We start from the raw sequence: 25358 nt of genomic DNA, 5'->3' as shown, positions 1-25358 counted from the left end.
CCACCACCATCATCACCATCACCAATCGTACGTGCCCAGTCCCTGATCATCAGATACTTACTAACTTAATTACGTTAGTGTTTGTAATGGCATAGTGCGACCCAATCCTCTTCCCCCTTCAATAGCGTACGATATTGACATAAAGAGTAGGAATAACGATCGATTAGCTGTTGTCCGCTGGGATGCGGCCTAGGCCGCTACCGCCCTTACTACTACTAATTTAGCATTGCAGCGAGTACCGCTTTTACTTATGGGCGGGCAGGAGTTAGCTCCGTACGCCCATAGTCCTTAAAGTCGTTAGGCCCTAGCAATGCCAGGTCTTGATGTAGCCTTTGTCCGTGGCTACATCATACCTAGGCAGCTTAGGTCCCACCGGCCCTCCTATATTAACGCCGTATTAATTCAATTACGTAGCGTACGACTAGTTCGGCACTGTAATCAGTGTACGAACTATCTAACGCCTTTTCGAGAGTGTCGCTAACTTCCAGAATACTTTAGGGGGGCCTATACTAATTGTAAGTAGCGTGATTATACGTCACGTTATTCATTAGCTACGGACGATAATAATAGGGAGGAGACTATGGAATTGTCGTCGGACGATAAGGACGATAATAACCTTCAAATTATCCTAACTAGGGCTTCGGCCCAAAATCTAATTCAACTTTAGGTACGTACGAGATTTCTTTTTGTCTCCCTATGCGAGCATAAGTATAAGTATAAGTATATATCGTACATACCTAGTCGCCTAGGGTTATCGGCGACACCTACTATAACTTATGCCTCTACGTAGCGGATAGGATAAGTAGTCGAAAGACGAAACTAAATAAGTCAAATCGTACATTATAATCTTAATTAATATCAACTGAGATTCCACTACGTTTCTAATGTTTTAAACACTCTATATATTTAAGACTTTCTACCCCTAATTGTGCCCTTTCCTAAGAGACCGTACGACGTGCACTAGAGAAGACTCGTTCTAGTTCATCGCTTATAGCTAAGATTAATAAAATATCAATTACTATATACGATAACCTTAGCTAACGTTTCCTTTGTTCGTCTTAATATCACCACCCTAACGTAGATTGTTTTCTAATATCGTACGGTTATCTATTACTATAGTCTTCCTACTTATCTTAACTTACTAGACGCGTATATCTCCCTAAGTCTTAAGTAATTCGATTAAACTTATTAAGATCTTAAGATTAAGTAGAGTCTCCTTCGTACGATAAAGATATCGAGGATAAGGGTATTTTCTCACGATAGGACTCCTAAAGCTCCTTAACCTTTTTTAATACTAGTATTTACCATTTCTTCTTCTAATTTACACGAATATACTTCGTACGGCGATTTAGATAAAGTATAAGAGCGGCTACGTATAGAGGAGATTTATCCGTCTTTTTATAGTACTTATCGAAAACTTCCCACCCTTTCTTAATTCGATAATAGAATTCGTAATTAGAAGTATATTAAGTCTATCGTATAGTTAGTTATACTTTCTTTAGTATTAGATATACGTATAAGAGCTTTTTTAAAGTACTAAATAAGGATATCTATTATAAAGAGTATACGATTAATTATTACCTAATTACCTTAAGTTTCTAATGTAGCTCGATAGAATAGTTAAAGAAATGTCTTAATCGTACATAGTCGATCCTAGGCTTCGAGAGTAAGATAATCCGCTTGAAGATCTAATAGGTGATTCTTTATATATAAGTCGATTAATTCTAACTTTTTAATAGCTATAGTAAGTATTAAGTACTAGCTATTCTATCTCGTACGGTTATCGAGAGAGATTATTCGATTTATAAGCTATTTGAATTTCTCTGTACGACTAGAAGAACTTCGAATATATATAACGATATTATAAAGTTAGCCTAGTAGTCTAAATTTTCGAAATAGTATTCGTTATTATTTAATTTCCTCTTAATCTTCCGTTAATATCTCTTATTCGTTATACGCTTTAAGTTAACTGATTTTAATAAGATCTTAAAATAGAAAAGCCTATACGGCTAGGTTAATAATATAACCTATATAGCGAATTCTTTAATAGATAGGGTTCTATTTAAGATCCTCTTCCACTTATAAGTAATCGATAATCGTACGTGAAAGTATATTATTTAAGGTTACATTATTACTAATAATTACACTTAGCTTTTAGACGATCCTATATTCTTAAAGGACTGGAAGAAGAGTATTGAATTATTTAGATCTAGTATAACTTAAAACCGTATGAAGAGCGAGAAGGGCTTTTAATATAGTATTTTAATCGTACTATATAAAATGAGCGTAGATTCCTAGGAGTAGAAGTTAATTTAGTGAAGTCTAGATATTAACGGAGACATAAATATTTAATGTTACTAACTAAAGTCTTTTCCGTACGATATCTTTCTAAGTAAGGTATGATCGCTTAATGAGGTTTAGGACTATTAAGTGTGCCGTATAGAGATAATCCTAGACTTTTAGATTAAGAATTTGACAAAAGGTATGGAATTTAGGCGATTTAACGGTTCGGAATGGAAGATTTCGTACGATAATTAATGAGATGAGTGCCTCATTAATAATCTCTTAATTAAGTACTTTCGAAAAGACTTAAGAATCTATTTCGTACGTTTATTTATAAATCGCTGCTTATTAATAAAGCCTTTGAAGATTTTGAAGTACTAATAACTGAACCGTACTAGGATCCTCTTAAACGTCGATCTTATGCTATAATTTTAGATATTTTCGAAAGTTTATAGTGACTATAGTATTGTACGATTTATCGAGAAGATAATGCGTATAATATAGGAGTCAATGTCCATCTTTATATTTAGGTTCGTGTTTAAGTAGCGTACGAGTATAAGCCTATGTTTTTGAAGTAGATATACCTCTTTTTAAGGTTGTTGAAACTGAATCTGTAATAGTAGAAGGCTCCTGAAGAGATGAATCTATCTCAGAATCCATATATTATCCTTGAGAAGAATAAGTGCGTACGAGAAAAAGAAAGGGAAAGATTTTTAAAGAGCGGTGTGTACGGTGTGTGAGGAATGCTAAGAAGTATTATAATACTTATAATACTTATAATACACGCTAATACTAGTATTATACTAGTACCTTTCGATACCCGAGGTATCGAAAACCACCCTGGTGCTGTATAACTCACCACCACGAGAGTTGCAGATTGCCCTTTCGATGAGCTAAAATTATCTCTCTGGACTGTATAGACTATATTCTCCTGACAGCCAGCACGGTCCTATTGCGCTTTGGACTCTCATGGGCCCAAAACACGTACGGCTGGAGCAACATACATATGCTCGCTCCGTTTCCGTTGGTTTCGAGTGGAGGGTATTCTTTTAGAGCTGTGGATACACTTACAGCGAAGACGAGATGAGCGCTAGAAGAACTTGAGGGCTTGTGTATTTATCGTGCGAATGTGAGAACAAGAGAAAACGTCCTCCGAAACAGTGTTGATATGGGATGACTCTACATAAGTTGATTTGTACCATCGTTGCAAAGTAGACGACGCTTGGGAACCCGTCGTAATAATTCATCCCAAGTTCGAATGGTCCACCACTTAAGTAGTACCTAGACTGCATACATGAGGGAAGTCATTCCAGGCAAGTTTCCAGACCGACCTTCTCGTACTGTGGAAAGAAATTGGCGCAAGCCTCCTTGTACTCCCGCTCGATGGCCTCGCGCCTCGCTGGGGACCGCACTGTGAGTTTGACGGGGAAGTCGTACGCACAAGCGGTCAGACCTTCCCTGTACCCGGTGACGACGTCCGTGTCGGGCTCGATAGGCTTGCCGGTCTCCGGGTCGGTTGCTTTCTCGATATCGAAGGCCCACAGGATCTTGGAGATGGCGTGGAACAGATTGCGCTCCGCTAGATGGATGCCAGGACATAAGCGGCGGCCGTGGCCTAGGAGCCAATGGAGTTAGTCAGAACGAAGAAAGATTGTAAATGTGGGGTGAAATTTACCATAGCCATAGTGATCGCGGTTCTCATAGTCGGGGGAATTGGCGTACTCTGCTGCGAGCAGCGTGCGGCCCTTGTAGTGGTCTGGATCGAAGGCTTCGTGATTGGGGAATTTTGTGTCGTCGTGGTGGAGGCCCCAGACGTTGACGAAGCATATTGTACCCTTTGGCAAGAATTTGCCATCGATCCATTCATCTACACAGAGACGAGTTAGCGCCACACATGTATGTATGCTCTGAAAGACGGCACAGTACCCTCAGAAAGAGCGTGTGGTACTGAGAGAGGAGCCACAGGCCGCCAGCGGTGGGATTCTTTGACGATCTGAGCCACGTATGGTAGCTTGTCGTAGTCAGACCATTCCGGAATCCTATCCTCGCCCAAAACAGAATCGATTTCAAGTTTTGCCTTTCTCTGCACCTCCGGGTACACCACCATGGCCTGGACAAAGGAGGTCAGGACTGAAGCCGAAGTATCGGAGCCTCCCTTGATAGCGACACCGGCGAGCAGGGTGACTTGATGGATCGTAAGCCCTGTCTTCTCCTGCTGATCCAGTAGCCGGTCAAGGACGGTGTGCTGAGACCCTATGGCCTGTCGCCTCTTGATGACTGAGTTCAAAAGACCGGTGTAAAGGTCATGCATCTCGTCATGGACCACTCTAGCTCTGGTCACCCAGTTACCGAGGAGTTGTTCTGGGATCGCCTTCAAGAAGGGAAAAATATCAACAGGCGGAGTGGCTCCGAACTCCTGTATCCTGGCCCACTTTTGGAGCAGCGCCTCGAGTCTTTCCATATGTGCAGCCTTGGTCGATGGGGAGCGAATACCATATACTGGTACGATTAGTAACCGTCAGCGTTACGTCTATCAAACGGGGCTAAGTAAGCGGCGATAGTGACCAGGGATGCGCCTACCCACACTCATGACGATGCTGTTGGTAGTCCTCTTGAGGTGACCGGCCCAATTTTCAGGGGTTTCAAGCATGTCATGAAGTAATTGGATCATCTCCTGCTGCTGAATCTTGGTGTGTTCTTTGTCGCACAGAGTTTCCGTGAAATCCTGATGGATCACTTTTCTCATAACACGCCAGGTTGGCGTGTTATTCATGAGAAGCACATGGTCGCCTTCGCCAATAATCCGGCCAACTTCATTTGGCGGTCGGTTACTGGACGTGGCGCTCTTCTTCTCCAAAAGTTGTTTGATAATCCGCCGGTCTGTGAGAACAGCTACAGTACCGGGTCCGAGTTTAATAGTGTACAAACCGCCATACTTCTTGGCCCATTCAGTGAATCTATAATTGTCAGGCAGGAACGTAGCCTGGCAAGGAGGAGACTCACTGAAGGTAGAGCTTCTGCTTGGGGAGCTGGTGCAAGTTACCAATGATTGGCAATGTTGGCGGACCTATGTCACATTGTCAGAAAATGCAGACATGTGGTAGATAGAACGTTGATATACCATCTGGAAAATTGCGGCCTCGCCTGCCGACGAACAAGCAAACATACAGCAAGAGGCTCGCCGCCAGAAGGGCGCTGGATAGAAGTAAGAAGGACATCACGGTAGATGTCGCGAGAAAGGCAAAAATGTTGTGGAGGATGGGAATGGTTGAGACCTCACGTCCAGGTTGCCAGCACTGAGCATGAATACGCGGTTAGTATTCATATGTTTCCTGTGCAAACTTCCATTGGTAGCACAAGTCCTGGCAAACCCCCAGCATGATTGCCCCGCAACTTTGGGAAACCGAGCTGGGAGCGACATTGGGGCCGGCAACGCTAAGGCCAACCCCCATTCATTTTCTTGGGCCCCTTTTTCTCCCTGCCCCATGTGTTGCCGCGAGCGGTACCCCGCTATTCGTAATATTACTGTCTGCGGAGAACCTCATCTCGATGTTCTTGATCTGCGCTACGTCTTTCGCCGGAACGCTTTCTCTCAGAAGGGTTAGAGTTCAGTAAATCTACTGTGACAACTGGGTCTGAGAAATTGACGGCAGAAAGAGCAAACGGTCGAAGGACTCGAGGTCGCCACCTCAGACCTCGTACAAGTCTGCAGTGTAATGAGACTGTACGTCTTAAGCACATCCGAGCCGCATCTGACCCCCTGCGCTGCTACCACACGATCGGAGAACGACGCTCTGATGTTGAATGAGCCTGAATCAAATAAGCAATCGCATCCCCCTCACCTGAGACAGAGGACTGGCATTTGAGCGTCCTATTTGTTTCGACAACATCACCTTGAAAATGTGAATGGGAGGTTGAAAATCTCGGAGAGTCTGTTGAAGACGGCGCGGGTTGGGAGCAAGCACAATATCTTCGGAGCCATGATATTTCTGGGTGTATACATTTTGATTACACAAATCAACAAATATGGATGCAGGCTCATGCCGCCTCAGCCTTCCGCGTCTTTGAATAATAACAGCAGTGCGACTATGCGGCTGTCTCGAAGCCGCACGCTGCGTTGATGTCATCTAGCCCTTCTGGACACCGAATTTTTGTACAATAAATATTTACGACAGCCTCGTTGCGAGTACAACTGCAACATCCTTAGACTGATAAAACTGTGCGCTCGGCATACTTTTCTAATATTTGAATTTCCGCTCGGCGCTGTAGTCACACTAATACTTGGCCTCCTTCAACTGGTGCTCTGAAATTGCGAGGGCCTCGCTAGCCAAAGCATCGGCCACTCTCCATTGACCGGAGCTGTGGCTCGAGGATTCTCCGTTTCTGGTCTATCACACGTTCGAAAGAGCCATTCCCAATGGCAGAAACTTTCCACTCCATAGGGTTGTAGGTACACGACTGAATTGAACTTACAACGAAAGAGTCTCCGATGACGACGGCCTAGTCCTCTCTATTCTGCCAAATGGTATCATTGACCTCGAACCTCGACATCAAGTTGTCCTCGAGTAGGGAGATCACTTCAGTGTAGAAAATCTCGCGGAACCCTTTATCCACAAAGCTGAACGAGCCAGAGTAAGGGTTTGGATGCGGGCACAGACAAAAGCGGATCCCGCGAAGATACTCGGGCGTCATGTCCATGTCATCAGAGTGTTTTTCCAGCAGGTCTTGTGCGACCGCTCGATAGTCAGTCCCACCCACCGCGTCGACATCGTCTTTGATGGGCCGATCCAAGTAGATTTCAAGCAAGATGATCCCCAGGGCGTGGAGATGTGCATTTCTCCGTGGTGCGGCGCCTGGCCCTCCTGAGACATCCGCTTCAGTGATGACCGAGCGAGCGAACGGCCTCCGTAGTCGGATGCGTTGATCTGGACTGCGGCCAGCCGTCAGGTTAGAAGATCCCACACCGTGGAATGAGATACCCTCAGAGTTCCACAAGGTCTGCCACCATGAGCTTTCGTGCAGTTGGAGGAGTGAGTAAGAGAGTATCACTGCGAGAATAGCTTTCTCGCGTTGTAGCCACCACTTGCGATCGTTGAGCTTGAAGTTTGACATGACCTCCCATAGAGACAGAACAGGGTCCTGGACGGGCGGCGTGATGCTCGACTGCGCGCTAGAGATGGTATACAGGTCGCCTTTCTCGTCAATAACGAGCTGAAGGGGGGCCTTACTCTGCTGAGCCAGCTGAGTCTCTTTGCATATGTCATGCAACCTTTGCACTTTGTCGCATGGTTCGCTCATAACATGACTCTTTGGAAGAGCGATCCGTACCTTCTTCGCTGGTGGTTCTGCTGGCTCCGACGCCTTCATCATCTTGATAGACACTTTGCAAACTTTGTCATCAGGACCAAATAGCAGCAGTTGAAAGCATAGGTCTTCCGTAGAGGCATTGTCATGATCGTGCACGGCCAAGCCAAGGCCAACGTTCCTCTGTTTGAGGGGCTGACAGTTGCAGGCTCTGCAGATGACTTTGTAGAGTTTCTCAGAGTCGCCTCGGAGTTGGAATGTGGTATGGGCTCTCCTCACTTGCTGTTTCCGTTCGTATGGCTTTACATGATTTGCGGTACTTCCCAGCTTTTCCAAGGAAACGTTATAAGACTTCAGCTCAGCCAACATTCACAGTCTTTCAGCCTGTTTCCGACTAACCTTGATCCTCTTCCAAACATCTTGCTGTCCTGAAGCGTCCTGCTGCGCAGCATCAAGGCAAAGCTTTTCCAATTTGTTGACCTCGTCTGTTGTCAGGTCTGCAGAACAAAATTTCCGAAGGATGCCAGCGGACTTACGAGCTCATCTTTCGTTGAGTTATCGACTGTGGCATCGTCAGTCAGAATTTGCTTCGCCAAAGTGGTACAAATCATGACCAGGAGAGCAATAAAGGGCTGATAAGCGTCCTTAAGTTCATTGCGGAGTTCTTTGACTACATTGGGTCTTCGCCATGCATTTCCGTCGGGGTGGTCAATCAGCTCCGCCTGCGCCTCTGGTGGCAAGTCCGTCCTCCCTACTACCGCTTTGACATATAAGCACAGCAAGGTTCGCTGGAGTTCAAGCTCATCCTTATATTGTTTGATGAATTGTTTTTGGTGGATAGCGCGTATAATGAACTGAAGAGCGCCGCGATAGTGTTCAGCGACAGAGATGAATAAAGGCACAGCACCCAGCACCAGGCCAACAATCTCGATCCCGGACAGGGACTAACGAAGTTGAGTGACACGGATGGGCCGTTTTTGAATAGTTGAATATTCTTGAAAGGAACTGCAGAACCTCTGAATGGGGGATTTGCCGCTTTTGTGACTGACTACAAGGTCCGAAGCGAGAAGGCAGTTGAAGAAGGGGCGGTGCTTGCGCCTGGCTTGGCTGCGCCACCTACTGCTAACCATCTTTGGAATAGCCGATTGCCCCGCTCGCTGTTTGATGCACGCGCCTTTGACAACGTCCGCAGCCTCGTCTTCGTCTGTGGATATCGAAATCTGCCTCGTATCTGCCACGCCACACTCGCGTGCCGGGCGTATTCTTCTGAGAGGATTATTGGATAAGGCTCGAACATCTCCCACTTGATACAAAGCAAAACTTCTCAGTGCCCGTTTAGTATTGTTTATGCCAAATATGCAGACTGAGACTGATCTAGCCGCGGGGGACGAGTTCCTGATCCAACGTCATGCTGAGCTGTGCCGCAGGAGATTTCGTCGAATACTGGGCCTCGCCAGTAAGGATGAGGCTGTCGGTCATCGCATTCCACTCCTATTTGAACAGCCTGGGGATGCGCGCCCCTCCTCACCATCTCTGACTTCCGTGACGAGTTTGAACAGTTCCGAGTGTGGGCTGGTAATATTGGCGTTTTTGCTTCTGATCATGCATCTCTTAACTACAGACTACGAGAAGCCAGCGAAGTCAAGCAGGGCATTGTGTCCTTGCTCCAGTCGCTCGACTCCGATCTTGTGGAAGGTAGCTTGCTTTGTGCAAGTCGTGAATACCGCTAATGATTATCAGTATCGCTCCTTCTCAAGGAGAACCGAGAATACACAGATAACGCTGTAGAAGAATCCGACCTGGATGGAGGGGACGACTCGGCCAGCGAGATAGAACACCTGACAGGTTTTGAGATTACATGCTTGGAAATACAGAATCATCTCGAAAACATTTCCGATCTTATCACCAAGCTTATCCATCTCGCTCGCGTTATTCGACTTTCTGGAATACAAAGTCGTGGCACCAAAGCTGCAAATTACGTGCATTATGACGAGGATGGAATCAATCAAACTAAAATATTTGAGGAAACATACTTGCCGCTTGTTCTTCGTCATTGATACCAAATTACAGGGCCTCTCCTATCAAGACTATGCAAGGTCATTTCTTCCCGGCGACGGCAATTTATGTACCAACAATGGCATCAAAAGCGGCTCGCTTACGGTGTAACTTTGTCAGGTAACATTGAGGAGTCTGCTAGTATTCTGCCGACCGTCGAGAATGCAAAGGCAGAGGAACCTTCTCCGAACAATGTCATTGCCGACCGCAAGTCGGCTCGAAGTGGCATGACCGCACCAACTCTCGCAACGACATTCCAAATGAACGATTCTAAAAAGGCAGTCCTGCTCGACAACCGTGGCACCCACGACGAAACTTGCTCTGAACACTATAGACTTTCCCCCACCACCCTCTGTTTCGGACAGGGCGACACATTTCGAATGCCCATACTGCTGTCTCCTGGTTGACGCGCAGAAGCGTGCAGCACCAGCTTGGAGAAAACATGTCATGCATGACCTGCAACCTTTCGTGTGCACTGAATCAACATGTCCTAACCCATATGTAGTCCTCGAGACTTGGGATGATTGGGTGGAACACCATAGATGGATCCATTCTACGGAGTGGTGGTGCGAGGGAATGGGACCAGGTCACCCTCCGTCTAAATATACGACATCACTTGAGTACAGGGACCATCTAGTGAGCACTCACATGTCAAACCTCTCCTTGCGCGACGTCGACCGAATGGTCAAAGGAGGCGGAGGCCCATCCCAGGAACCATTCAAGAATTGCCCTTTCTGTGACTTTGAGCCGCGTAGTGCCGGGCCTGCGCACGCAAGCGGCACGGTGGAACCCACGAGGGCTGAGCAAAGCAGACTACAGAGCCATATTTTCGGACATTTGCTTTCCATATTTATGCTTGCCTTGCCGGGCAGAGAGGATATTGGAGATTCAATCCTGGAAGAAGAGCAGTCATCCCTGCCCAGGAGCAGTGTTGCTGCTGACGGTCGGAGCCACATATCAGTTCGATCCCACCTGTCTGACTTCAAGACATCAGAACAAAGCTCGCAGGCCTCGGAGAAACCACAACCAACATGGGCGGCTCAATTTCCTCTCGCTCTCGACGCCCTCGACGAAGCCCCTCCAACCACTGTCAAGGGCGTGCTTGCCTCAGGTTATGGCAGCATCAGCAACCTCACTGAGCTCGAGGATGACCCTCAAGCCAACCTAGCCCCAGAATCAGAGCAGGAAGACAAGCACAAGAACAACCCAGATGCTTTCCAGCCCAGAATAGCCACGCCCGATCAACCCACCGCACCACGTGCACACCACATCCCAGACGATCAATGGGCCAAGTACAAAAAATCGCATTTTTCAATGGCATGCAAGAGGATTCACGAAGCCACAAATCCAAATCCTTCTGCAACAATGCGGACTCGTAGTCAAGTATTCTGACTCATCTCCTGCCGATGACGGTGCTAACCGTCTCCTAGAAAGGACCAATTTGATGTTCAAATGAGCAAAGTCTGGGAATTGCGGGTCCAGTCGAGAGGTTCAGCAGCCCAGAACTTGTACAATGGCCCGAAGAATGATGCCGACACCGCCATCTATGATTCTTTTGGTGAGGTTGACTGGGACGACGCTAGCCTTGCTCCCTACAAGGAACCTCTGCGGACGTATGAGCAAGAGAGCTCCCGTGCTTCAGTGCAATCGCTGCATCCCTTAAAGCGTCATCATTCGCGAGAAGCCTTTGCTCTTGGTGTGGTCTTTACCATCATTGATGAGGTGGATCTCAATGATGGCAGGTACAAATGCAACGTGTGGTTGGTGGTTTCAGCCGAAGAAGATCACTTCTTCTGTGTTCGTATCAAGACATACGGCCGCCGAGGTATTGTACACTTGGCCGGGGGTTCGAGGCAGTGCGACATAGACGCTCACGCAGTCGTACACGTGCGTGGTGAAAAGCCCTTTGTGTCTGAGGATGAATCCACGATGAGAAAAGCGCCCCTGGCGGTAGTTCTCGACCCTGAAATAGACAACGGTACACTCAGTCCATGGAGTCGTGCTTGCTTCGTGGCAAACACGCGCATGGCTTATGACATCGAGGCGGCGATCATAGGAAGGCTGGATTGTTTCTCTGTTGCTCTGCTGGAGATATACGGGAACGAGCTGAACGGTGGCAGCAACAGCCAGGCTTGAAGATGAGAAAGTCATAGTGTGGGAATATCCTCTGCTTTTTCAATCGTGTGTCAGTTGCGGTGAAAGATGGAAAAGAGAAGACTGAAATCAAAATTGCGTCATACTAGTACGACGGGCAATCTCAAATGCTTCAGAACCCACCGGGCACTGTAGAGCATAAGGCCTCATCCTTGCGGTACCAGCATGAAAGTCGCAAATTGTCCGGTGACGTTAATATGAGGCCGCACAAGTGTTGACCGGAATGGCGGCGAGATTGTGGAGTGGCAAATTGAAGTAACTCGCAGAAACCACAACTATCGACTTATTCTGGGTTGTAAATCTGGCATTGGGAGCATCAACTGCAAAATCTGCCTTCAGGACAATCGCGAATCTTGCTGAGACCAGGATGAGTTAGAGAAGAGAAGAAAACAGGATGAGAATTTCCTCCTCCATGAAGGAGGTGGTATAAAGTCCAAAGGGGTAGACAGTAAGATGAAAATGTGACGGAGTGCCATCAGTGGAAGCAAAGGAATGTAGTGGTACTACTACTCAATCAGAGTCTCGACATGAAATCTCCAGATACATCAGGTATAGCATCGCTATCGAACGTTATAGTGTGGATGGATGAACAGATGATGACGCTACGCTTTTGGCAAAGAGTACACGCAGGGCCAATAATCTATGGAAGGCGCCTGGTGAGAGGAGAAGCTATGCACATGGGTTTTCAGAGGGTCTGAAGACGGAACCTCATGGACAACCCTCTACTGATGGCTACTGCCAATTTGGACGCTCAAAACACGACTGGCTGAGCACCACTGTCGGTGGATGCAGTGGAAGGGAATAATTTGACAACAGATGCGATGCGAACTCGGGCAAATGTTTGGTGCGACGCACCGGAGATTGTTAAATATCACGCACAATCGGTGGTGGCAAAGCGTCATACTCAGTGGGGAACCCGACCAGAAGCTTGGATATGGATATTGAGCACTTATTTTTGGATATGTGAAATAGTCAAGCAATGGTCCAGATGATAGTGTGAATCAACTAAAGAGCCTAGAGAAGATACTTTCGAATGATTGATCCGCCGTATGTATTTATTCTGTAAAGCTGCGAGATCTGTACAATGAACGCCATCCCAAGTTCAGGAATGACATACGTAAGCACAGGTTCGTTTTTGTATCTATTAATACTACTATCTACTCTGATAAAAGGTATTATCAATACTGGGAAAGTTCGCGCCAGAGTAGAAAGGAGCGGGAAGGGAGAGACAAAGAGGCAAAGACCGGACTGTCTAGACGGACCCTCGAAGGAAGAATATTTTGCTCAATCTCTAAGGTTGATTCCCCAAAGAGATGCTTCAAATGAAAAGGCATCGAGCGCTTTGAAGGATTCCTTGCATCTTCAAGCAATTACCAGTATAGAATACAATCCTGCATAGCGTGGTAGATGTAGACGCTACCTCCTTTCCACTCCAGCTCCTTAGGTGACCCAGACCGCGATATTGAAGCAGCTTCGTTATTTATATTAGCCCCGAGTAAATGGTCCGCCTAGCTTATTCTCGGGATCGTATTTCTTCTTAATCTCGACCAGCTTATCAAAGTTTACCCCAAAGACCTGAAGACGTTAGCAGAAGCCTTCACAGACCGGCCTCGATACTTTAGCCTGTACCTTCTTTGGGTCGACGAAATCTTCCAGGAAATTAGGGAAGTAGTCGGCTCCTGTGTGACCCGGACGTATCTCAAATGGCCCCTCTGCCATCGCTCTATATGCCAAAGCATCACTGTCAGGATAGCCCGGTACAACCCCTGTCCCTAACTGAAGATTGTGTTGGTTTCTTGTATGAGGCCAGGCGGAAACTAGGCTGGGAAATCCAAGGGATTGATAAACAGCCTCGAGAAATCAGCACATAGAACAGCAGCATCTAGAAGTTCTCACCTTCTGCATTACTTCCATGAGCACATAAGTCCCCATAACCAGTCTCGGATCCTTCTCCAGAAGAGCCAAATACCAATTCCAAGCTTGAATTATCAAGCTTTCATCGACGGTAGGAACTGTAACACCAGCTGCCCAGGTATTGATCTTCCCAAATGGGGCTTTGGACGCATCTATCACAGGTTAGAAGTGTCACGGGAGGAAGAAGGGCGCCTACCAAATTGACGGTTCACCTCTCGGAAGGTCAAAGTCTTGGTGAGATCAACAGCTCCGGGGATATCCAAGGCCCATTTGAAACCGTCTGCACTCCGGCCATGTTCTGGCCCGTTGGCATCATATGCGAAAATTGCCAGTCCAGGTTTGGGTTCCTTGCCCGCATATGTACCTGCTGTCATGTCGAGGCAATACAAATGCAGAGCCATCTTCGCATCACTACAACGTGAAGCAAAGGCGGCAGTTTCTCGTGCAATATCCTTCAGTGCTGTCGGAGGGTAGATGATCTGTCCGCAGAATATCGAAGATGGATACTTGTAAACTCGCATCTTGAAAGCGGTAGCGACTCCAAACCCTCCACCCCCACCGCGAAGGGCCCAGAGAAGATCCGGTTCCTCACTCGCCCAAACAATGCTACCATCCATTTTAACTACCTGGACATCAAGCAGATTTTTTGGGTCGCAGGCAAGGCCATATTCCGAGCTCAGCCAACTCTGTCCACCATGAAGGATTGATCCACCAACTCCAACATAGGTGCATCTAGCACTGACTGCAGCATATCCCGGGGCGCTTTCTTCCATCTTTTGGTCAATTTCTCCCCAGCAGTGCCCCGATCCGAATGTGATGGTCTCCTCATCCTGATCGAACGCGAATAGCTTGAAGGCTGATAGTGAAATCAGTACGTCTTTACTGGTCGCATTTCCAATTCCAGTGCAACGAATCCCAATGTCGAGGTCAGTGGTATTAGCGTGTGAAACAATTCTGCTTAACGTTTCCACGGTTTTAGGTGTGATCACAGCTAGAGGATGTTTGTCGGCCTGAACAGCCCATGTTCTTGATTGCTCTTTATAATCCGACGACGCTGGCGTCACGATATCGGAGGGTGACAGCAAGGCTAGAAGGCTGGCGAGTTGTGTCTCTGCCATTTTTGTACTTGATGGAAAATGCTTGTTCAAGAAGACAAATTCTGCTTATCACTCGTTGGACTTTATCATCGCTCCCGGCAAGTCCCAATGCTCAGGCTGAAAAGGACAGGGCGCCTGAATCCTCACCGAACGAATCTGAGTTGAAATTGTCCACCTCTCGATGTTTGTGACACGGACGCCACAGGCCACAGGCTGCCTGAACAGGCTACACGCGAATACGCTCAATTGTCTTACGACTTGGCGGGATGCCTCTCAGGCCCAGTCAACACTAGGTGCGAATCACGAATCCGTGCGGTAGAGGATCGGCGCGCTTGGCTCTTGCCAAGCAGCAGCGTCATGCTCGCCGAAATCGAAGGGTGGCTTCGGACAACCCGGAACAAGTTGCATCTTCAGTCTATTATCGTATTTGGATCTTCTGAGAGTTCTATGGTGCCCTAATCATGACTTCACTCGTTGAAATCGACTCGCTGGAAATCTTAGTCATCGTCGATAACGAAGTTGATCCTATATCCTCATACCAGCACCCGGATCTAAAGGTCTCCGGACAATTGGCGGATGTCGCTTCAAGGGCTCCCCTTCAGGATGGAACCAGAGGCGGCTCGAGATTCGAGATTCGCCTCGACAATGTCTGCTGCGGTGCTCATGGCTTGTCGCTGATGATTGTAAGCAGAGCTTTCTTCGTAATTTGAAGCTGATGATATCTCAGACAGCCATCAAAGGGGACAAGCGCCATACTGTCCTTTTCGATACTGCCCCGGAAGAACAAATCTGGGAACTCAATGCAAAGCGCTTGAGAGCAGATCTCAGCTCGATCGAAAGGATTCATTTGTCCCATTGGCACCGTGATCATTCCGGAGGCATGTTGAAAGCAATTTCCATGATAAATGAGGCAAAAGGGAGTAGAGGCATTCTAGTTGATCTTCATCCGCATCGACCGACATATCGAGGCTTTTTGGGCCCGGCCGGTCCAGTCTCATTGGAGAGAGATCCCACGTTTGAAGAGATCGAGTCTGCTGGGGCCAAAATAGAGAAAAATGACCAAGCGCACACGATACTCGAGGATATGTTCCTTGTCTCGGGAGAAATTCCTCGGGTTACCCCGTATGAAAAAGGCTTCCAGCGTGGGATGAGATTCAACCCCGAGAGCGGCAGCTGGGAAAGTGACGAGTTAATCTTGGATGAAAGATTCCTCATGTGTAATGTGAAAGGTAAGAAGTCCACATTGTTTTCAAAACCGACACTAAAATGGTTTTAGGGAAAGGCATCGTAGTTTTCACCGGATGTAGCCACGCAGGCGTGGTGAATGTGGTCAAGAATGCTTTGCAGCTGGCCGGCGGAACTGTTCCCTTGCTTGCAGTGGTCGGCGGATACCATCTTGTGGGACCAAATGAAGCGTATGTGCAGGACACCGTTGCAGACTTGAAGGCCTTCCACCCTCGCGTCTTGATGCCAGGACATTGCTCGGGTTGGAGGGCGAAGTACGAGATAGAAAGGGTAATGCCCGGAAGGCTAGCCCCGTCGACCGTTGGCACACAGTTCGTGCTGTAGCATCACGAGCAGCACGTCTCTGGGTCCTCAAGCATCATTCCATGCACTATCGTTCTGAGTGATGAGAACGAAGGCATTTCAAGAACCACGATTTTTGACGACCTTCAAATTTACTTCCTCGCTTTCCAAACACACCTTGGTATTCTTCCAAGAATCCAAACTGCACTATTAGCTAGATTTCATGACAAGACCAATGATAGCCTGCCATGATGAGACGAAGGCCTCTGGGGGCTAGGTTCCACCATTGTTTAATGCTCTTGACAGTCGGATGTGCTCACCGGAGTTAGGTCGAAAGCGGACTTACCGAACGATATATCGACACAGGTCTGTCTAAGTTGAGGACTCAGTGCCCAGGCAGTCACTACCATTAGTTTGAATCATCTCAATCAAGATGGCATCCATTCAACGCCGCACAGCAATTGCCTTTCTGGACACATTCAAGGATCTCGATCTCGAGTCTAATCTTGCTCTAAGGACGCCCGACTGCGTCCACACTATCGCTCCTGCAACATTGAACATGAAGCCGAGTATGTCAAACGAACAATTCGCGGCGCACCTTTTGTCACTGAAGGAAAAGATTTCAGCAATCCCTGTCACTCCCAAGGAGATATTTGAGGGAGGCAATCTTGTCACCATCTGGGCAACGAGTAAGACGACGTTTCGCGAGGAAGGAAAGGATGAGGACTTAACGGTTGACTGGAGCTACGACGGAGAATACATCTTCGTCTTCACCTTCAATCAAGCCGGCGACAAAATTCAGTATATTCTTGAGTTTCTCGACAGCAAAAAGGTGGACAAGGCACGAGGATTGCTAGAGCGCGCTGGGGGTAACTTGGCAGCAAGGAAAGAGAACAAGTAGTCCTTGAAGCATAGAGGCTCTGTTGGGACCATATAACTCCATAGCTTGAAGTAATGATCACATTAGGTGTCGTTCTCGTTTCGAGAAAGCCTCGGGGGGAACGGCTGTGATTCCTCGTTGCCGAGGCGACCTGCCGCTCGTAACACCTTTGGGCGTAGTACAAGCAGGGCAATACACTCTCTGCTCCCCACGGGATTGACATGGGTGGCTGCTCAGATGGCACCCCTATTAAAGTACTGTAGCTTGCAAATCACCACAGTAACAGTCAATCATAATCGTCATAGCCCAGCACAATGGTCTCACGCAAACGGCTAGCAAACTATCCAGACCACCCGTTAATCTGATAAGCTAATCAAGGCTGAGAAGAAAGAGAATCTTACCGAACTTGGTATTTGGTCATGTAGTGGATCGTTAAGGAGAATGAATCCTCCTTATCTTCGTTTACCATGTAGCGTCGTGCGATGAACCCACCGCAGGACGCTAGGGAGCTGAGGCACGATGTCATGGACCAGAAATAAACTCGGAGATAAAATAGGTGCTCATTTCGTTCGGCTCGGTTGTTGTCAACGCGGACTGAGCAATTGTTGATGACATTACCTGAACCTAGCATGCCGTATGGCAAGGTGTGACCGAAAAAGATAATTGTTGCCGAAGCTGGAATGTCTGGATGGAGACTTGGTCGCTTCTGAGGCGCAATGTCAAGTTGTCCATTGACAAGAATGTTGTTAAGACATAAGTTATCTGATAAGCCAGTTCTCAAGGACGTAAAATTCGTGATGTCGTTCTTCCGCGGATACATCGTAGCCGGTGGACGAAGAGGCTATTTCCATCACGTTAGTGACAACGAGCGTACTCACCACCCAAGAACCCCCGTCCCGAATATGCGCCACCTGGATATGCTGGCTCAGGGGAGCAATTGTGGCATTGAAACGTTGAAACTGGACAAGCCCGGCAGACTCATGGGGTGGCAATGGTCTTCACACAAGACAGTTTCGGTCCTCGACAACGGCTTGTGCGTGCTGCGTAGGAGTAGCTGACGAAAATAACACATTCTGAGAGAAAGCGGATGTTGAGATGGGGTTAATCGGGGGCATTAGCGGTGTATCAGACGTACAGGTCCAGGTGCTATACGTGAAGTCTCACAACTGCCGTGTTGGCTAGTTTGTGTCTCCCCATAGCCCCTTCCTCGACGACGCTTGGATTTGCTTGAAAGAAGAAAATCATCCTGTCGTAAGCAGAATGATAGACTGAAGCTCCGCTGACTCCAGGACTGTCGCAAAAGTTCTTCGCATTGAGGCTGATGAAGCGAGGTGCAGAATCTGCGGCCTAGGTGGATGAAGGGGGAGGACTGTCCAGTCTCTCAAAGAAGACTGACCCGAAGTCAAGCGATTCTATGTCTCGCCAAACCCAGAAGGCCAGCTGGTGATACATTTCTCCATCGCCCAGCAAATTAACGGCCGAATCGACAAGAATGAATGTCACTCTGGTGCATGAGACTCTACGGCATCGAGGCTGTGTTGAGCGCAAGGCAATGCCACCTTCCCGAAGTTGAAACCAGAAGCCAGGAGCCAGATTATTCAGTGGCTGCTCTAGCTGGGCTGAGACAGAAATTTTTCCTCTTCATGTACGTCACAAAGCAACATCAGGTCTGAGAGGAGGAGGAAAATTATCATGCCACCAAGTTCAAGAAGAGAAGGTTCTGAGAGTCGGCTGTGGTCCAGCTGAGCCGAAACCCATGGGGGTCATCCTCACCAAGGCGGTAAGGATAAGCGGTACCAGAGGGCCAAAAACAGCAACAACACAGTGGCGATCCAGTGGCAGAGGCATGCGTGAAGAGCGCCCAAGCGTCTCCGGAACCTGGGCTAAATTGCGGGGCGATCGGGAGAAGAGAGAGCGACAAGAGACACTGACTCGATCTGCATTAATTGGTTTGAGGGGGGAGAGATGGTCCCAATACGGCACCTGGAATCCATGCAATCAAGGCAAAGAGGCAGTTGGGGGGAGGCGGGCGGGGCAAAGCACAGGCCACCTTGCTGCCGTTTTGGGGCATTCAGTTGAAGCGAGAAAATCCGGCACAGATGGTGACAGGTTCGCTTGCCCTTCCCCTTGTCGTCGCATTCTGTCAGCTTGCGTGCTCAGGTCGTGGTGGTGGTTGGTGCTGGCGGTGCTGGTGCTGGTGCTGGTGCTGCGACGTCTTTCGTGCCGTGTGCGTAGTAAGCGTTTTCTCACCATCACAACCCCCCGGCATCCTCTCGCGTCGAACAGGGTCAAAAAGATCCTCGCTCACACGTGGCAGCCCAGCACTTTTCAGGAACGACGCAACGGGTATTGGCCCTGGCTTCAGCCCTCTCCAGTTTTTGCTAACCCCGTCTGGCTAGCCATGCGACGTGCAGCTGAGCCGTTATCACGTCTGCAGGGCATGCGACGAGGCTCTCCAATCCTGGAGAAAATTCTCCATCTTGAATTTCGAAGCGCCCAAGGCTTAGGGACAGAGTCGTGGTTACGAGATTCCTGACACACTCGCCTGCTTGCGCCCCCAACTCACAGCCTGGCCCACGGAGAAGATGCGACGCAACATTCCAGGCATCCGCACCCCTGACTGAGAACCGGTTTGGCACGCTCACGACTTATCTGGGTTCACGGGATTTCGAGTCAACAATCCACCGAAGGGCGGTCAAGTTAAATATCCCAGGGACACCGCGAAAGAGCAGTCGCTCGAGACAAAAAAGATACAATCAACGGACTCCTCGAACCTGTCATAGCAGTCACCTACCTGGTAGTGGGACATGCATCTCGCATCGTAAATCCTATCTCGGAGTCCACATACCCAAAGCATCCTCTTCAAATTCACGGGCAACCCGCCAAACCGGATGGGAAACATCGGTCGTCCGAGCACGGGGTGCTTTCTGTGTCGTAAACGGAGAGTCAAGGTCGGCCACGCCGCGCTGGGGTTCTGGAAACGTTTCTTGTGCTGACTGATGATGACTTTAGTGTGACGAAGGCCGCCCCGGATGCCGCAATTGTGCGAGGCTCAAGAAGCCCTGTCCGGGATATCGAGAACCAGGCTACGGCTTTATTCGAACGGCCATCTTTGTTTCGAACCAAGGCGACAGCCCGACCCCAAGATCGTCTTCATCCGAGAACCTTCCTCAAGCAGCGCTGTTTCGTGCCCGCTCGACGTCGACCGAGGGCGATGACAGTGATTCTGCCAATAGCGACTCGATTCTTCACTCGACCTCACGTGCAACCCAGAGGCTCCGCCTAGTGAATAGTCCGTCTGGCGATCTGACCGAGAACGCCGTTTGCTACTCCCTCACACAACTCGACGCGAACTCTCGCGTGCTATATGGGAATCATGCATTCAACTTCCTGCCCGAAATACTTTCCAGCTCGGGGCGAGACTCTTATCTCTATGCCGCCATGCGATCGGTTGCGGCAATCAACTTAGCCAACCGATCACCCACCGTCGACATGCACGCCATCATCGAATCCGAATATGCGCGAGCTGTATCGAGGGTGACTGCCGCATTGGCAGATCCTGAACAATGTCTGAAGGACGAGACTCTTGTTGCAGTTTGGCTGCTTGGGATCAGAGAGGTAAAGTGGCTTGATACAGGCCGTCTACGCCCCGATCTGACAATTCTCCAGCTTTTAGCCAGTGTCAATGGACCACACGGAGGCTCAGCACACCAGACACACGTCGACGGTACTCTCATGCTTCTACGATTACGCGGCGAAGAGCAGTTTACCCGCCCCGCCGGTCGTCACCTTTATCACACACTTCTCTCCGCCATGGTATGGGCACCAGGCAAGAACTTGGGGATGCTGAGTGCTGACTTGTTTCAGCACTGGAGGCCTCTGTTCGCCAGCGAGGAGCCATCACCAGAATATCTTATGCTCGAATCACAAATACCAAAGGCCACATCTGCGGTCCCGACGGCATCTTTGAGACTGCGAAGTTTTTTCCACGGTGTCACTAAGCTGCGAGCCCGAATCAGGAATTTCCTTCTGATGCCCCAGCATGCTTCTGTGGATAGATTCCAGACCATGGACTCCTACCTGCGAGCTGCAGCTAGGCTGGAAGACAAAATCAGCGGATGGTGCGATATTCTCGATTGGCTTCCTCGGAAGGTGTTGGTGGACACACCACACCGATATCTTCCTCGCACGCCGTGGACGTCGGGAACGCTCTTCAGGCTGCACTGCTTTGAATCTTGGGAGGCTTTCTTCCATTGGAACCGGTATTTTGTCGCAAAGATATGTCTGCATGCTGCTCTACTCGATGCTATCGCAAGTCTTGGGCGCAACCATCCACGCTACGGAAATGGGGATTCGACGGATGGTACCGATGAATTGGTCATTACACACACCGCAGTAATTCACGAGATAGTCAAGGACTTTCTTGGGACATTGGCATATGCTTTTGGAGACGTCGACAAAAACGGTCGGTTGCGGAACACCCCGACTGCTGTGGTCGGCGATGGGGCGTCGACTGAGCAGCGCGGTATCGATATTCCCAGCACGTTGCAGGTGCAGGCACCCTTGTCTCATCTGATTACTTTGAAATACCTCGGGCCGGGACAGCGAGAAGCTATGTTTCTAGCTCTACAGCGCATTCGGGCGGAGTTTAGCGTAAGATGAAAATGGACGTTACTAGGAACGAAAGGTCCGTACTGTAGACAGACCACACACTGTGTAATAATTGGATTAGTTAATACACATATCTCCCCACATGTACCCTTTACGACACATCCGTTTCCAACTGAATCTTCAAGACGCTGATACAACATTGAGCCGTATCAAGGAGACAGGAGCCGAACCTCCATCCGTTTGGAACCCAAGATCGTTCAGAACATATCCAAATCCAAGTCATTGAGATCCATGTCGTTCCCCTGGAGGTCATAAAGAGCATCAAAGCTCATGTCTGCGTCGTTGGAGTCCAAATTTCCCATGGCAGCGACTTCGTCAAGCACTTGGTCGATTCCGTCGGTTTGCCCCTGTTCTGTCTGTATGTCCATTCCACCCGAGACAGCAGTAGCGGCATCAAGGTTTGGATTCGCCGTGTCCATATTTGTGAGTTGCTGGGCAAAGTTGAACGAGTCCAACCCAATCTCCGGCACGGCAAGAAGGTTTGTGTACGTTTCGACTTGCCGATGTAAACGAACCACCCCTTCAGCAGTCAAGGTCTCACCACTCTTCAAGAGACTACCTAGGTCGTTGTATTGTAAGCGCAGGGCGTCACGGAGACTGGTTCCAGCCATACACACGATGGTGGTGAGTGCATCAAGAGCGTAAAGAAACACGTGGTTGCCGCTCAGCTGCACGAGCACCCCAACAATGGCCCGCAGGGTTGTGTGTGCGCCTCGAACTTCAACGGCGCGGCCCACAAGTGCAAGAATGTCCCCCACAGGCGCGGCCGCCCCAATGTCCAAGGCGGTCGTTGACGTAATAAGTGTAACCAGGCTATGGTGGAGAATGTTGATGACGCCTGTACCATGAGTCTCTCGTTCTCGCTCCGAAAAGAAGGAAAAGTCCGGACACTGGCCCAAGGTCTTCAGAATGGAGTCGACATTGGTATCTTGTGATCCGACAGACCTGAGGTGAATCTTCAGCCGAGGTGCACACAATGTCAATATGGTGTGGTGAATATCTCGAGACTCTAGTGATCCTGGCGGTTTGATTAGAGCTTCCAACACCTTTCCAGCAACCATGCGCTCGTGCTGGAAGACCTCTGCAACCCAATTCATCGCAGGTATCAAAGAAGGTAGCAAGAAAGGCTCAAGAAGATCTAGATCCCATGAGCTGGAGTCACACTGGAGAAGGTGATGCTTACAATCTAAGCCAGCTTGCAAAGAGTCATGAGTTAACTTTCCCTGCTGATGAGCCGTCATCGATTGTCGGAGGAGGGTGGGAATCAGGAGGTAGAAGTCGTGCGGGCTACAGTTAGTAAACAGTTCGTCGCTCAGGCCTTCGGCGAGATAAAGGGCATTGATCCAGTTCCCCAGATGCGATTTCTTTTCTTCAGAGAGGTTCTCCAGGCTTTCTTCATTGTTCTCGTGCTCCAGATATTGAGCTAAGAATCCATCCTTCTTGCGTATACCCAGGCTCGAGTTCGACAGCCCCAGACGACCCCTAGTAACAAGGATCAGGAGGAAGATTGCGCCAAAATCGTCGTATACTGGTTGAGCCTCCCCTTCCCCCCGATTAGCGAAAAATGGATTCATTGGGATATTACTCACCGTGTATTTCATCCCACCGCCACTCGTCCAAAAGGCCACAAAGTGGACCGAGGAAAGAGGCAGGACGAACGAATAGAGCAATGCAGTTGATCGCAGCAGGTCTCCGTAGGATAGCATTGGCGAGATCTTTGAGATACTGAGTCTCCTTGTTCTGGCAATAACTATGCATGATCTAAACTTTGTCAGACAGACTTCCTCATGTGAATGAAGCACAGACCTCAACAATAGCTTGGCTGATAAAACTCGCACTTCCATCACTGCGAATCAGTTCCTCTACAAGTTTGGGTCCTCTGATATGATTTGCGTTGACTTGAGCCACCAGGTCATCTTTCCCAAACAACCCCTTACTCAATCCTTTCAGCATATCCTCGGTTCCAACGAGCTGTGAAGCGACTTGTGCCGGGATCAAGTGATGTAAAGTACAGACATGTAAAAGGCGGACGCCGGTCAGAAGAAGGTCTTGTGAGGAAAGCAGTGACACCACTTGCTGCCATGCTTCGGTTATAGCTTGTTCGGTGCTAAAACTATTGAATGAAGAAGCCGATATCATGGACAGAAGTGCCGGAAGTTTGTTCTGGATAAAGATTTGGCACTGCTGCGTGCACAGAGCTCTACCTGGTACGGTGCTCTGGGCTTTCAATATCGAGAACGAGGACGTAAAGACGTCGTTGAACATTGACTGGTAATCATTCTGGTGACGCGAAGAAAGCCAATGTACCATCCCACCGTCGTCGATCGTAGATCCTGTGAAGAGAAGGCCTTCAAGATAAAGCATAGTGCCTGCTTTGGAAGCCACTATTTGGCTATCTGCGATGGAGACTTGGAATTGGAGCGCTTGAATCTCGGACGCTGGGGCTGGTGCATTGCCCGCTTGCGAGATGCCTTCATCAAGAAGGCTGATGTGTTTCAAGACTGTGTTTATCCGCTCCATGAGCTGAGAGGAGAGCATGGAATATAATGGTAGGCAGAGCTCAAATGATTGCTTCACCGAAGTTCGCAAGTCATTAACAGACCCATGCTTGATCTTTTGTCCCTGACTGTCGGCCGGCGATAAAGCGTCGAGTCCTGCGTCAGTTGCCGTAATAGACGCCATGAGAAACGCGAGTAATTCGATGGTGCCGTTGAGCTCCAGCCTCAATGATTCGGCATCTCCCTGTGATGCCTGCCGTGCCAAGGCAGATAGCCATCTTGATGATATTTGTAGAGCTAGACGTGTTTCGAATGCATTCTCTGTATATTTGGGTGAAACAATCACCATGGTCAAATCTTGAAGTGTGTCATTGTAGCATGCAAGAGCAGCTTCTGATGTTGGGGATTTTGCGTCGTTCCATCGTTTCGTGAGGATAATGAGTCCATCAGAAATGGTAATAAGCCCAGTGATTGCCAGGTAGTCGATATAAAGCGAGATGAGAGGATCCCCTGGCTGGCAAAAACATTCCCGGCACTCAACAAGGGCTCCGAATAATTGTTTCCCATCGATTCTACCACCGTGGTTTCGCAGCAAGTCTCCAAATTGTTGCACGGATATCCGATGAAGAAGACATTTTCGAGCTAGAGCGAGCCACCTGGAGACCGTCATGATATTGTGATATGCCGGATCTGAAAGGGTTGTGCGGATATTTTGCTGTGGGCTATTTCACCTCCTTTTGCAGGAAATATTCTTTTCGACGTCTTGAGCTTGCAGGCTAAACATCATTCTAGTGTTCTCGACTAAGACACTCCGTAGCCCACGCATTCAAGAGCATGTAAAGGAAATATATCTATCTGCATGCTTCTGGGTTGTAGCGGTTTCCGAATAATTCGGGAATGGAGCAAGTCGTTCGCTGGTACGGAGTTGTCAAGCGTGCCACCGTGCAAGTGCCGCGCTAGATAACCTAGCTGCAA

At 48.6% G+C, this 25358-nt stretch overlaps 8 protein-coding genes across 12 annotated transcripts; 4 read left to right on the top strand and 4 right to left on the bottom strand.

Annotated features, from left to right (window-relative positions):
• Positions 1–6651: 6651 nt before the first annotated feature.
• On the bottom strand, positions 6652–8575 carry PV07_06405 (the record flags this gene model as incomplete). 2 transcript variants are annotated; one of them, XM_016393382.1, is made up of 3 exons in its annotated part: positions 8124–8575; positions 7987–8067; positions 6652–7914 (listed from the first exon to the last, which is right to left on the bottom strand). In XM_016393382.1, the coding sequence occupies exons 1-3, from the start codon at positions 8196–8198 to the stop codon at positions 6784–6786; spliced, it is 1287 nt and encodes a 428-aa protein (XP_016250901.1). In that variant the 5' UTR covers positions 8199–8575. The 2 variants fall into 2 exon arrangements, with proteins under 2 accessions (XP_016250901.1, XP_016250902.1); XM_016393383.1 differs by having other exon boundaries at positions 6784–8067.
• A 420-nt stretch (positions 8576–8995) lies between these two features.
• Positions 8996–11778, top strand: PV07_06404 (uncharacterized protein; the record flags this gene model as incomplete). Its single annotated transcript, XM_016393381.1, has 6 exons — positions 8996–9043; positions 9147–9282; positions 9328–9636; positions 9763–10044; positions 10148–10934; positions 11073–11778. 6 exons carry the CDS (start codon positions 8996–8998, stop codon positions 11776–11778), a joined length of 2268 nt encoding a protein of 755 aa, XP_016250900.1.
• Positions 11779–13281: 1503 nt separating this feature from the next.
• PV07_06403 (uncharacterized protein) lies at positions 13282–14828 on the bottom strand (the record flags this gene model as incomplete). The annotated part of the gene is made up of 4 exons (XM_016393380.1): positions 13282–13371; positions 13426–13647; positions 13693–13862; positions 13907–14828. 4 exons carry the CDS (start codon positions 14826–14828, stop codon positions 13282–13284), a joined length of 1404 nt encoding a protein of 467 aa, XP_016250899.1.
• A 440-nt stretch (positions 14829–15268) lies between these two features.
• On the top strand, positions 15269–16376 carry PV07_06402 (uncharacterized protein; the record flags this gene model as incomplete). The annotated part of the gene is made up of 3 exons (XM_016393379.1): positions 15269–15490; positions 15535–16036; positions 16084–16376. The coding sequence occupies 3 exons, from the start codon at positions 15269–15271 to the stop codon at positions 16374–16376; spliced, it is 1017 nt and encodes a 338-aa protein (XP_016250898.1).
• Positions 16377–16767: 391 nt separating this feature from the next.
• PV07_06401 (uncharacterized protein) lies at positions 16768–17235 on the top strand (the record flags this gene model as incomplete). The annotated part of the gene is made up of 1 exon (XM_016393378.1): positions 16768–17235. One exon carries the CDS (start codon positions 16768–16770, stop codon positions 17233–17235), a length of 468 nt encoding a protein of 155 aa, XP_016250897.1.
• PV07_06400 lies at positions 17169–18797 on the bottom strand. 2 transcript variants are annotated; one of them, XM_016393377.1, is made up of 3 exons: positions 18350–18797; positions 17616–18287; positions 17169–17554 (listed from the first exon to the last, which is right to left on the bottom strand). In XM_016393377.1, exons 2-3 carry the CDS (start codon positions 18032–18034, stop codon positions 17464–17466), a joined length of 510 nt encoding a protein of 169 aa, XP_016250896.1. In that variant the 5' UTR covers positions 18035–18287; positions 18350–18797; the 3' UTR covers positions 17169–17463. The 2 variants fall into 2 exon arrangements, with proteins under 2 accessions (XP_016250896.1, XP_016250895.1); XM_016393376.1 differs by having other exon boundaries at positions 17616–18797.
• A 672-nt stretch (positions 18798–19469) lies between these two features.
• On the top strand, positions 19470–21968 carry PV07_06399. Of its 3 annotated transcripts, none has more exons than XM_016393374.1 (4): positions 19470–19560; positions 19614–20165; positions 20227–20832; positions 20884–21968. In XM_016393374.1, the coding sequence occupies exons 2-4, from the start codon at positions 20106–20108 to the stop codon at positions 21874–21876; spliced, it is 1659 nt and encodes a 552-aa protein (XP_016250893.1). In that variant the 5' UTR covers positions 19470–19560; positions 19614–20105; the 3' UTR covers positions 21877–21968. The 3 variants fall into 3 exon arrangements, with proteins under 3 accessions (XP_016250893.1, XP_016250894.1, XP_016250892.1); XM_016393375.1 differs by having other exon boundaries at positions 19470–20165; positions 20884–21030; positions 21082–21968; XM_016393373.1 differs by having other exon boundaries at positions 19470–20165.
• Positions 21855–25295, bottom strand: PV07_06398 (uncharacterized protein). Its single transcript, XM_016393372.1, has 4 exons — positions 23692–25295; positions 23475–23646; positions 23069–23428; positions 21855–23023 (listed from the first exon to the last, which is right to left on the bottom strand). Exons 1-4 carry the CDS (start codon positions 25051–25053, stop codon positions 22083–22085), a joined length of 2835 nt encoding a protein of 944 aa, XP_016250891.1. The 5' UTR covers positions 25054–25295; the 3' UTR covers positions 21855–22082.
• Between the last annotated feature and the right edge of the window lie 63 nt (positions 25296–25358).

This window comes from Cladophialophora immunda, assembly GCF_000835495.1.
Source record: "Cladophialophora immunda strain CBS 83496 unplaced genomic scaffold supercont1.3, whole genome shotgun sequence".
Classification (NCBI taxonomy): Eukaryota; Fungi; Ascomycota; class Eurotiomycetes; order Chaetothyriales; family Herpotrichiellaceae; genus Cladophialophora; species Cladophialophora immunda.
Note: the sequence above shows the minus strand (reverse complement) of the source record. Positions and strands in the feature narration are given on the sequence as shown.

What these genes read in the sequence shown, in the direction of transcription:
- PV07_06400 (XM_016393376.1), bottom strand. Translation starts at nt 18,034, where the DNA reads ATGTATCCGCGGAAGAACGACATCACGAATTTTACGTCCTTGAGAACT. An exon ending in ATGACCAAATACCAAGTTCG is followed by an intron (nt 17,555 to 17,615) that starts GTAAGATTCTCT and finishes TGGTCTGGATAG; the next exon opens with TTTGCTAGCCGTTTGCGTGA.
- PV07_06399 (XM_016393374.1), top strand. Translation starts at nt 20,106, where the DNA reads ATGGGAAACATCGGTCGTCCGAGCACGGGGTGCTTTCTGTGTCGTAAA. An exon ending in GTCGTAAACGGAGAGTCAAG is followed by an intron (nt 20,166 to 20,226) that starts GTCGGCCACGCC and finishes TGATGACTTTAG; the next exon opens with TGTGACGAAGGCCGCCCCGG. An exon ending in GGCTGCTTGGGATCAGAGAG is followed by an intron (nt 20,833 to 20,883) that starts GTAAAGTGGCTT and finishes ACAATTCTCCAG; the next exon opens with CTTTTAGCCAGTGTCAATGG.
- PV07_06398 (XM_016393372.1), bottom strand. Translation starts at nt 25,053, where the DNA reads ATGACGGTCTCCAGGTGGCTCGCTCTAGCTCGAAAATGTCTTCTTCAT. An exon ending in TCAGCCAAGCTATTGTTGAG is followed by an intron (nt 23,647 to 23,691) that starts GTCTGTGCTTCA and finishes GACAAAGTTTAG; the next exon opens with ATCATGCATAGTTATTGCCA. An exon ending in GCGGTGGGATGAAATACACG is followed by an intron (nt 23,429 to 23,474) that starts GTGAGTAATATC and finishes ATCGGGGGGAAG; the next exon opens with GGGAGGCTCAACCAGTATAC.